At 36.3% G+C, this 12,700-nt stretch overlaps 1 protein-coding gene across 1 annotated transcript in view; it reads right to left on the reverse strand.

Annotated features, from left to right (window-relative positions):
* Nucleotides 1–3,501: 3,501 nt before the first annotated feature.
* LOC132714066 (uncharacterized) overlaps nt 3,502–12,700 on the reverse strand; it is a 65,645-nt gene continuing 56,446 nt past the window's right edge. The window contains exons 15-16 of the mRNA XM_060696800.1: nt 11,916–12,050; nt 3,502–5,325 (exon numbers count right to left, since the gene is read on the reverse strand). Of these exons, the coding sequence (XP_060552783.1) occupies nt 5,185–5,325; nt 11,916–12,050 (276 nt within the window). The 3' untranslated portion in view covers nt 3,502–5,184. The remainder of the gene's footprint in view (nt 5,326–11,915; nt 12,051–12,700) is intronic.

Genomic DNA, 12,700 nt, shown 5'->3' on the forward strand with positions numbered 1-12,700 from the left:
AAAACTCGTTTCCGCGCTACTTCTCTGTAACTACTGGCTGGAATTTAACGAAACTTTATGGGAACCTTTAATACCAAGAGGGTATGTGCATATCGTAGGCTTGTTCCAGTCAGACATTATAACTCAGAGTTACGGCCCTTGATAAGTTATGCAGTATGCATATAGTGCAAAAATCCGTTTCCGCGCTACTTCTCTGCAACTACTGCCTGGAATTCAATTAAACTTTATAGGAACCTTTAATACAAAGAGGAGATGCGCAAAGCGTTGTCTTATTCCGATCAGGCACTTTAATTGTGAGTTATGGCCCTTGATTAGTTATGCAATATGCATATATAACAATAATATCTGCAACCACTGGCTGGAATTCAATGAAACTTTATGGGAAGCTTTAATACCAAGAGAAGATGTGCATATCTTCTGCTTGTTCCGGTCAGTTACTATAACTCAGAGTTATGGCCCTTGATTAGTTAAGCAGTATGCATATAGCGCAATAATCGTTTACGCGTTGCTTCTCTGCAACTACTGGCTTGAATTCAACGCAACTTAATGGGAACCTTCAATACCAGGAGGAGATGCGCATATTGTTGCCTTTTTTCGGTCAGACACTTAAACTCAGAGTTATGGCCCTTGATTAGTTATGCAGTATACATCTAGCGCAATAAACGTTTTCGTGCTTCTTCTCTGCAACTACTTTCTGGAATTCAACGAAACTTTATGGGAATCATCAAAATCAAGAGGGGATGCTCATATCGTCGGCTTGTTCCAGTCAGACGTTTTAACTCAAGTTATGGCCCTTGATTAGTTATGCATTATGTATATAGAGAAGAAAACCTTTCTGCGCTACTTCTCTGCAACTACTTGCCTGAATTCTACGAAACTTAATGGGAACCTTCAATACCTAGAGGAGATGCGCATATCATTGCCTTTTTTCCGGTCAGACACTTACTCAGAGTTATGGCCCTTGATTAGTTATGCAGTATGCATCAAGCGCAAGTATCGTTTTTGTGCTTCTTCTCTGCAACTACTCTCTGGAATTCAACGAAACTTTATGGGAATCAACAATATCAAGAGGAGGTGCTCATATCGTTGCCTTGTTCCGGTCAGACTTTATGGGAACCATTAATACCAAGATGTGATGTTCATAATTTGTTGCCTTGTTCAGACAAGATCCTTCATTACAGAGTTATGGCTGTATTTGCTGACATCTGTCCTCCTGCTTTGCGTCCAAAACTGCTTTAATGATGGTGCTGTTGCTGCCGAGGATTTCTTGACTGCATTGATGGATTGGCTTGGCCGCTTTTATCCCCTGACTGTGTCTGACTAAATGCATAAGTGCAAGAGAAGTCAATACAATTTTCAAGAGTCAAGTTCGATTCTTCATTTATAAGACTCTCTCTTATCTGGTGGGAACATACACTAAATATAGTGTGATCACGGATCATCTCACTTTGTATGTCGTCTGGATAGCCACCGTCCTTAAAAATAATTTCAACTGACAAATTCTTCAAAGGTTTGTCCTTCAGCTTGTATGCATGATATAAACTTATATCTGGAGTATATGTGGTTGGCTTTTGGCGCACAATATGTTTCAAAACCTTCATAGTACGTCTGATGTAGTTTTCATTGATCAGCAGTAACTGTCCCGGTTGAAAAAAATTGGCGACCCTTCTCACCAACCAATGGCATTAAGTAGTTGCACTTACCTTCCTCTGTTTTCTTTTCTAGCGGCCCTCCAAACATTAACTCACAATGTTTGTTAAATTTCTTAAAGGCGTTTGGTAAGTCTCTAGCTTCCCTGTCCAAATTTTTGATTTGTTCGTGAATCCGTATTTTATCAATGATAATAAATCCAACAAGCAACTTCGTTGAATTTATATCCCCCTCAGAGAAGTGGTAATAACTCACACAACAACTGGAGACATAGACATAAGGCTTTATGTAAAGTCATTATGGCATGCAAAGTTCCTTTCGTATTAATGATTCTCATTAAGTGTTGTTCAATCCAGTAATAAAAAGAAACAGCAGTTTTGCTCTATATGCATACTGAAAAACTATAAATCTGTCTTGAAGGCTCTGACTGGAACTAGGCAATGACATGCACATCTTCACTTGGTATTTATTGTTCCAATAAAGTTTCATTGAATTCCAGCCAGTAGTTGCAGAGAAGTAGCGCGGAAACGATTATTGTTCTATATAAATACTGCATAACTAATCAAGGGCTATAACTCTGTGTTGAAGAGTTTGAGCGGCACAAGGCAACATACACATCTCTTGGTATTGATGGTTCCCATAAAGTTTTGTTGAATTCCAGCCAGTAGTTGCAGAGAAAAAGTGGGAAAACGATTATTGCTCAATATGCATAAGTTACATAACTAACAAATGGCCATAATTCGTCTTGAAGGGTCCGACCAGGACAAGGCAATGATATGCCAATCTCCTTTTGGTATTGATGGTTCCCATTAAGTTTAATTGAATTCCAGCCAGTACTTTCACAGAAATGACACAGAAACGATTATTGCTCTATATGCATACTGCAAATCAAGGGCCATTTCTCGAAGTTCAAGGGTCCGAATAAGGGGATAATATGCGCCTCTCCTCTTAGTATATTGATTGTTTCCATAGTTTTGTTGAATTCCAGCCAGTGCTTGCAGAGACATAACACGGAAACGATTGCCCTATATGCATGCTGCATAACTTATCAAGACCAAAAGTCTGAGTTAAAGGGTCTGGCCAGAACAAGGCAAAGATATGTGCATCTCCTCCTGATATTGAGGTTCCCATAAAGTTTCATTGAATTCCAGCCATTAGTTGCGGAAACAATTATATACATGTAGCTCTATATGCATTCTTCATAACTAATCAAAGGCTATATATCTGACTGGAACCAGGCGATGATATGCGCATCACCTGTTGATACTTATGATTCCCATAAGTTTCGTTGAATTCCAGCAAGTAGTTGCAGAGAAGTTGCGCGGAAACGTTTTTTGTTCTATCTGCATATTGCATAACTAATCAAGGGCCATAACGTCTGACCAAAACATGGCAAAGATATGCGCATCTCCTTTTGGTATTGAAGGTTCCCATAAAGTTTTGTTGAATTCCAGCCAGTAGTAGCAGAGAAGTAGCACGGAAACAACTATTGCTCTATATGCATACTGCATAACTAATCAAACTAATCACTCTGAGTTAAAGGGTCTGACTGGAAGGAACAAGCCAATGATATGCGCATATCCTTTTGATATTGAAGGTTCCCATAAAGTTTTGTTGAATTCCAGCCAGTTGTTGCTGAGAACTAGCGCGGAAACGAAATTCGGATGGACGGAAGGACGGACGGATGTACAACGCCAAAAAAATATCGCCCTCCCGATTCCATCGGCGGGGTATAAAAAAAATATTTTTATTATTCTAATTATTATTATCAATAATTTTATCCTTTTATTCTGATACCATGTTTTATGCTTGTTTATTTGACGTGGATGCAGAGAATACGAGATGTTGATACTATTGAGTTTATTTCTAAGACAGTATAACAATATGAAGTCAAATGGTCAGTACACTAAGTAGGCGGAGCCTAACAATCAAGTTTAAAGGTACTGCATGCAATTTATATTTAATGTAGAATTAAATAAGAAACATGGACAAAACGCCACACAGTTTTTTATTACAAAAATCATTAAGGCAAAATATCATATCAGTGTATCAAAAATATATAAAATAAAATTGCAAATGAAATATATAACATACATAATTAAACAACTTCTGATATGTTATGTAATATAAAAAACATGGGTGAAAATATTGCTCCCAAACACTGGCTCGATAAATCAATACGGTTCATCTTCTAAACATGATCCACCTGAACACCAAACTTAAGGACTAAATTCTTGACCTATGAGTTGGACAAGACTAACATTGACCTGTGACAGAATGTCCTCAAAATCATCAGGGGTCATGACTAGCCATTACAAACTTCCACATTAAAAATTTTGACTTTCGGATATTTCTCAGCCTTTACTGTGTATATTAAGGTAAAATTCAGGACCCCCTGGAAAGGACCAATGTTAACCCCAGGGCCAGAATTTGAAAAATCTTGATTTATGCTACATATCTAAACTCTAGCCCGTAGGGTTATAGAGAAGATGATTTTGAAGGATACATCACTAAAGTGATTGAAAACAATGCCCCCCCAGGTAAGGTCAAACATTGACCTCAATAATTCAAACAATCTTGGTAAAGGTTCACTACAAGATGTCTCATACCAAATTTCTAAGGGCTAGCCCTGCAATTTCATAAGAAATTATATTGTTACGTTTTTATTATGCATACACATAAAAAGAAAAATCCATGATTTCGAACTTGAAAGTCTTGGGAAAAGCATTGTGTCTAAGTTAAAAGACAATCAATCAACAAATAAAATATGGGTCAAAGACAGAAAAGGCCGGGTTGCATTTGTAAACCAGATATCATGATTTCAAAAGGCTATGATAAGTCTTTGCTGAGAAAACTGTTGCGAAAATTTCCTACCAATGACCATTAATGACGAAAATTTCACAAAGTCAATTAACAGAAAGTGGATGAGCGCTAGACCTGAAATTGAATCCCACGGTATGGGACCACATGTCAATGCTGTATGCCAAATATCAAGAGGCTGTGATTAGTAGTTGCTGAGAAAACTGTTACGAAAATGTCCTACCATTAACCATTAATGTCAAAAAATGAGCAACAGACCTGAAATCGAATCCCATGGTATGGGACCATGTGTCAATGCTGTATGCCAAATAGAAGAGGCGATGATTAGTAGTTGCTGAGGAAATGTGACGAAAAATTCCTACCATTGACCATTAATGTCGAAAATTTAACGAAGTGGATGAACAGGAAGTGGATGAGCAACAGACATGAAATCTAATCCAACGTTATGGGACCACTTGTCCATGCTGTATGCCAAATATGAAGAGGCTGTGATAAGTAGTTGCTAGGAAAACTGTTACAAAAAGTTTTCCCTGCCCGTCCACCGCCCGCCACCCGACATTCACCATACTATAACCTAGGTTTGCACCAGTGCAACCCAGCCAAAAATTAAATTCACTGTTATAAGTTTTCAGCCAGCAAAAGGAAAGGACGAAATGACTAGCAATACCTTGAATTTTGTTTTAAAAAATTTGAGCTAAAACACCAGGAACATATCTATCGGAGTTCATCTACTTTTCCGGGAGTATATGTTAAAGCAGGTGAATCAAGATTGTCGTTTATGACGGCTTCTCCAAATCGATCATCATTTTTGTCAGGGTTATCTTGTTCTTCATTTCTTCCTTCATTATAAGATATCTGTAAAAAGAGGAATTTTGCAATATATACATATAATTTGTCCACTTGATGTGATTACCTAAATGGATTTTGTAAAACTACAGCTCATAATAATGCTGCATTCAAACTTGGAAAAGGATTGGTTTCAAGATCTATAAAACTTGCTAAATAACACTAGAACTCCGTGAGTCGGATGTGTCGCCTTGTGAACAATATAGTTTAAAGCTACATTAAATAAATATATTAAAATATTTTTGCCGTCGGCCTAAAAACCAAGCATTCTACAGTTTCATTAACCTTTTTAACAGTATCGTTGTAAATCTCATCAAATTTTGTTCATAACATAGGATTTTAAATGGAAAACCCCACGGTAACACTAAAGTTCGTATACGAATTTTAACATGCAAATGAAGTCTATAATCAGCTCGTGTATGCGCTACGTCACGGTGTTATAGTTGCCATCCAGAACACAGCAAATATAAGATTTTCTTGTGCAAACACACTTTTACCGTTTAAGCTTCACGGTGCACGAGGCCTGTGGTTCAGAAAAAATAATCATCTCATAAAAAAGATTAAATTTGTATGAAAATATCCGTTACAATGCGGAAATATACCGTTAAATTAGGACTGCTACTTATAGTCATGTTTGTTGATTTAATATTGATGTACGGATGATCCGAAGGCGGAGTTTCTCATGCAAACAGAAATTGTACTACCGAATTCGCCACAATGAGGTTGCACATTTGTATGCTCATTAAACTCATTTTGGTTGTCTGGACACCAAAATAAGATCTGGAGTCGATATGAAACCCAATTTATTAATGAAATGTCGCTATTTCTTTTTTATGAAATTTATTTAATGTAACTTTAAGAGAAATGGCTAGGAAAAAATGAAATATGAAAATAAACAAAGGGCAATGACTCAAAAAATAACAAGCAATTATCATAGTATTGCAAGCAATCCATAAGTCCCCTACCGGTTAGAACCCCAGCAACATTCTGAAGGGCCATTGGCCATTCATTTATGTTTCTATTTGAAGTAAATTTGTTGAAAAATTTCTTTAAAAATGAACACAGGAAACAGTTTTTTTGTACAGACAGACAGACGGACTGAAGGACACTCTAAAGTTATTTTTTAAACATCCCTGTTATCAAAATATAACATTTTTAAAACAAGAGGGCCATGATTGCCCTGAAGTCGCTCACCTGTATATAGGCCCCCAGAACGGGGCCAGTTTAAACCCCAGGTCTTTTATTTGAACAAACTTGGTAGACACCCATTAGAAGATATTTCATGCTAAACATCTAAGGTCCAGTTCGTTGAGTATTTAAAAAAGAAGTTTTAACTATAAACATATAGTTAAAAGCAATGACACCCCTGGGGGGCAGTTTTGACCCCAGGGCTTTTATTTGATCAAACTTTGAAGACACTCACTAGAAGATGTTTCATGCTTAATATCTATACTCTAGCTATTTGTTTTTTTTTTAAATAAGATTTTTAAGTTTTTGCTATACACATATAAGGAAAATCAATGTCCCCTGGGGCAGGGCCAATTTTGACCCTAGGGCTTTCATTTGAACAAAATTTGAAGACACTAACTGGAAGATGTTTCATGCTTAATATCTTAACTCAGGCTATTTGGGTTTTTTCAAAGAAGATTTTTTTTAAGTTCTTGCTATACAATTAAATAAAATCAATGACCCCTAGGGCGGGGCCAATTTTGAACAAGGGCTTTTATCTGAACAAACTTTGTAGACACTCACTAGAAGATGTTTCATGCTTAGTATCTAAACTCTAGTTATTTGTTTTTTTCAAAGAAGATTTTTTTAAAGTTTTTGCTTTACACATATAAGGAACATCAATGACCCCCGGGGCAGGGCAAATATTGACTCCAGGGCTCTTATTTGAACAAATTTGGTAGACACCCATTAGAACATGTTTCATGCTAAATATCTTAGCTCTAGCTCTTTGGGTTCTTTAAAAGAAGATTTTATTAGTTTTTTCTATATGCATATAGGGAAAATCCATGACCCCCTGGGGCGGGGCCAATTTGATCCCAGGGCTTTTATTTGAACAAACTTGATAGACACTCATTAGAAGATGTTTCATGCTAAATATCTTAGCTCTAGCTCTTTGGGTTCTTTGAAAGAAGATTATATAAGTTTTTACTATATGCATATAGAGAAAATCAATGACCCCCTGGGGCCGGGCCAATTTTGACCCAGGGCTTTTATTTGAACAAACTTGGTAGACACCCATTAGAAGATGTTTCATGCTAAATATCTTAGCTCTAGCGTTTTGGGTTCTTTAAAAGAAGATATTTTAAGTTTTTTCTATTGGTTGCCATGGCAACATGGCAACCAGAGTTCTACATGGAATTCAATTCTTTGAACAAATTTTAAAGGTGACCACCAAAGGAACATTCCTGTGAAGTTTGGATGAAACTGGCTCAGCGGTTTATGAGGAGATGTCATTTAAAGTAAAAGTGTACAGACGCCGGACAGACGCCGGACGAAAAGTGGTCACAAAAGCTCACCCTATCACTTTGTGACAGGTGAGCTAAAAAGGAGATAACTCTTGAAATAAAGATGTAAGACGTCATACATGATGTGAGTGTAACAAAGAACAATTAGTAATGAAGGTATGAATAATGAATGTTTATTTTGAATTTGAAGTAAAAGAAAGTTAAAAGAACAAATAAGAAAAATTAAATGTTTAAGGAGGAGATAATTCTGGAAATATGGATGCTAGATTTATAAACCTTGTCATATTATTATGATGTGGGAGTTTGAAGAAAATCCTATAATGATTGAAGAATTTGGAGTAAAAATTAGCAATTTCTCGAAAAAAAAGTTCAAAAGGGGCATAATTCTGGAAAAAGTGTTGCTAGAGTATTGAACTTTCTCACAAATGTTGAGTGATAATAAGAAAGATATATATGAAGTTTGAAGTAGATACATTCAGAAAAAAAGAAGTTATTAAAAAAAAACAATATTTTTTTCATGAAAGTTTTAAGTTCAAGGGAGGTAATTCTGATAAATTTTTGTGCTAGAGTTGTAAACCTTGTCACATATGATGTGATTAATGACTAGCAACTTATATTTAAAGTTTGAAGAAAATACCTTAAGGAATAAAGAACTTATAATGAAAAAACTTAAAAACTAGAATCAGAAATCTTGAAATTCAGTCTATTTTTTGCCATAGCAACCAGAATTTTCAAAAAAGGAAGATAAGAAAAGGATGTGCATAATTTCCAGACTGCCATCTACCCATATGTCAAGTTTCATAAAAGTATTTTCAGTACTTTTTGCGTTATCACTGGATCTAGGTTATGTGTAAAATTTGCCATATTTTCAGTCTATTTGTTGCCGTAGCAACCAGAATTTTCAACATAGGAAGAAAAGAAAAAGACGTGCATAATCTCCATACTGCCATCTATCCATATATCAAGTTTCATAAAAATATTTTCAGTACTTTTAGCGTTATCGCGGGATCCAGTTTTGTGGACGGATGGACTGACGGACGGACAAACGGACGGACGAACTGACGGACAGACGGACGGAGGGTAAACCTAAAGTCCCCTCCGGTAAACCCGTAGGGGATTAAAAAGTGCAGAGCAGCAATTCTTGTGCACTGCACTTCTTATCAATAAGATCTATCATCCTATGAAGTTTCAAGTCCATAGCTTTTATAATTTATGAGAAATGGCCTGGACAAAAATAAAGTACGAAAATTAACAAAGGGCAATTATTCAAAATTAAGAAATGCAGAGTACTAGTTTATGTGCACTGCACTTCTGTTTAATGAGATCTATCTTCCCATGAAGTTACAAATCCATAGCTTTTATACTTGAATGTCTATATGAAAACTCCCGAAAACATCTTTAAACCAGAAACCTAGATCGCTCACCTGACCTATAAAACTCAGCAGATACTTAAACAAGCATTCTGACCAAGTTTGATGACAATTGATTCAAAAATGTGACCACTAGAGTGTTAACAAGGTTTTTCCATATTTGGGCAGTGTGACCTAGTTTTCTTACCCCCCAGGTAACCCATATTGGAACTTGACCTAGAAATCATCAAAACAAAATTTCAGATCAATTTCAAGGATACTTTTATCAAAACAGTAGCAACTAAAATGTTAACAAGATTTTTCTATATTTAGCTCCTGTGACCAAGTTTTTCATCCAAAATTACCAATGTACGAACTCATCCAAGCAATTACCTAGAAAGGCATCCTGACCAGGGTTGATGATGATTGACCACTGAAGTGTAAACAACGTTTTTCCATATTTTGGCGGGGTGACCTAGTTTTTGACGCCAGATGACCCATATCGGAATACTTTCAGACAAATGTCCAGGATATTTAGATGAAAACAGTAGCCAGTAGTGTTAAATAGATTTTTTATTTTTTGCTCCTGTGACCTAGTTTTTCATCCAAGATGACCCATGTTCAAACTCACTCGAGCAACTTCCTAGACAAGCATCCTAACCAAGTTTGATGATGATCGAGTCAAAAATGTGACCACTAGTGAGTAAAGCTCCAACGTTTACAATTTCAGGGCTCATCATGATTGAGTCAGCACACATTTTCTGCATTGTATGCCCATTTCACACTTTTGAAAGAACAAAGAAAAATCAACTTTACCAAAAATGTATTATTTCACGAGCGATTTTTTGCACGGAAATGTTGTGTCAAGGGTTGAAAACACTCATTTTCTGTTTCTTACTTTGAAATAAATCATTTAGAATTGATAGAATTCATGAGGACAGGTAATGATTAAGATACTTTGTAAGACAATATGGTCACTTAGATTGAATGGTAAAAATCGTAAACATTAACTAATGAAAATCGATAAGAATCTGTTTAAAAGTATAACCGCGGGGGCCTTACTAGAAATTTAAAAAGGTTTTACCATGATTACCAGTTGTTGAAACTCATCCAAGCTACAAGTATTTCCTAAACAAGCATCCTGACAAAGTTTGATGATGATTCTGGCAAAAATGTGAACACTAGAGTGTAAATAAACAAATGTGGACGGATGACTGACAAAGGACATTCAACATCATTAAAGCTCACCATGAGAGCTTATAAACACTATAAACTAATGATAACATGAGCTTTCACGTAACTGACAAATGCCCCCGAAATGGTGTCTTAAGCATGCAGGTATTATGAAAAGAAAAGATAATGAAAGTACCTAATTGCTTAATTTTGTTCTTGAGAAATGAAGTGCTATTTAAAGCAAACTAGACACCTTTGGACAAGGGTCTTGGATGCGATACAACATCTTGATTTGGTGACATTAATGCCAGGTTATTTTAAAATCCTTCAATGCATGACAATGTTACAGTTTGGAAACTATTTGGCATCTTCAAATTCTTCTTATGAGCATAAGTACCTTCAAACTATTAGAGTGACCTTGACCTTGGTGGTAGGAACATAGGTCTTACACACAACAATTCTCCTTGATGTGGTAGGCATTTGTGCCAAGTTATTTTAAATTCCTTCAATGCATGACAAAGTTATAGACACAAATGTGTGTACCTATAATCTCTAATTGTGATAGCGTGAACCTTAAAAATATAAGTGTGACCTTGACCATTGAAAAGGGACGTGGTTCTTGGACACAACACAAAAATGACATGTGATAGACATTTGTACATAGTTATTTCAAAATTCCTCAATGTAGGACAAAGTTACAGTCTGGACATGATTGTTGTGTAAGTGTGGACAAACAGACAGACATGAGCCTTAGCCACAACACATCGTCCTGATGTGGTAGACATTAGTGCCAAGTTATTTTAAAATCATTCCATGCATGACAAAGTTAGAGTCTGGACATGAATGTGTTCCTTCAAATTATAAGTGTGAATTTGAACTTGAAGCTAGGGACAGGGGTCTTGAATGCCACATGCCCTCTTAATGTGGTTGACATTAATGCAGTTATTTAAAAATTCTTCAATGCATGACAAAGTTAAAGTCCAGACACAAATGTGTGTATCAATAAACTCTAACTGTGATAAAGTGAACTTCAAATTGGTAGTGTGACCTTGACCTTTGAGGTAGGTATGTGATTCATAGACGCGACACATCCTCTTGATGTGGTAGACATTTATGCCAAGTTATTCTAAAATCCTTAAATGCATGACAAAGTTACAGTCAGGACACAAATGTGTGAACCTATAAACTCTTATTGTGATAATGTGAAACTTCAAAATGTTAGTATGACCTTGACCTTTGAGGTAGGACATGATTCTTAGACGCGACACATTGTCTTGATGCGTCAGACATTTGTGCCAAGCTATTTCAAAATCCCTCAATGTATGACAAAGATACAGTCCAGACATGAATAAATTTGGGACACACAGACAGACAGACTGACAGACAGACAGATGGTGCGATTTTAATATGCCTCCCTTTGAGGGCATAAAAATAATTGCACCCTCAAACTTTTCAAATACAACATAACTTTCATGAAATCCTCTACTGAATGTTGATTTATTTCAAAAATAGTTTTCTTTTGAAGGCTATTTTTGGCAGTCCACAAAGAAAACAAATAGTAAATCTCTTCAAAAGGTGTGTCATTATGAGAGCATATAAATACCTGTTTTTCTTGTTTTTGTATTTCTTTTTGTCTCTCCAGTTCTTCTTCTCTCTTTTTCTCTTCAATACGTTGTTGATGTTCCTCTTCAATTTTCCTTTTTTCTTCCTCAGCACATAATCTTTCTTCCTCTTTTTTCTAAAAAACAATAGAAAAATAAGGCTTAACTTTGACACCTATGGAATAGTTGCAGTTACTACCATACCAGCTTACTATGAGGTGAAAGCCTACAAGCTCATCATGAGATGCAAACCTATGAGCTCACCATGAGATGTAAACTTACTACCATATATAATCCTACAAGCTAATGATAAGATGTAAGCCTACAAGCTTACCATGAGATGAAAGCATACAAGTTCACTATGATTTGTAAGCCTAGCAAGCACAATCGGTGATCACATGTGTCCCCAACATGCTGATGATATGCACAACTAGACTTGGTATTGATCACTTCTGTAAAGTGAGGATGAAATTGTATCAGTTGTTTCTGAGGAGTAGTGCAGACAAGCTTCTGTGCAGCTGACACCACAAAACAAGATGCTGTTTAACCGGGTGATCAATCCTGTGAAGTTTCACTGAAATTCCCCCAGCAGTTATGGAGATGAAGCTCAGACAAGATTACAGGACAGATGGACGGAAGGACGGACAGTACAATTACTATATGCCCCCCTTCTTGGATAAATATTATTTTATCAGGATACCTACCCTACGAAAACTTGCATGGGTTGTGGAAGGGCAAACAATGTCAACTTAAAGCTGGCCTTTTATGATAATCCATCTATGTATGT

The sequence above is a fragment of the Ruditapes philippinarum genome, unplaced genomic scaffold, assembly GCF_026571515.1.
Source record: "Ruditapes philippinarum isolate M1 unplaced genomic scaffold, ASM2657151v2 ctg1150_1_1_1_1, whole genome shotgun sequence".
Taxonomy (NCBI): Eukaryota; Metazoa; Mollusca; class Bivalvia; order Venerida; family Veneridae; genus Ruditapes; species Ruditapes philippinarum.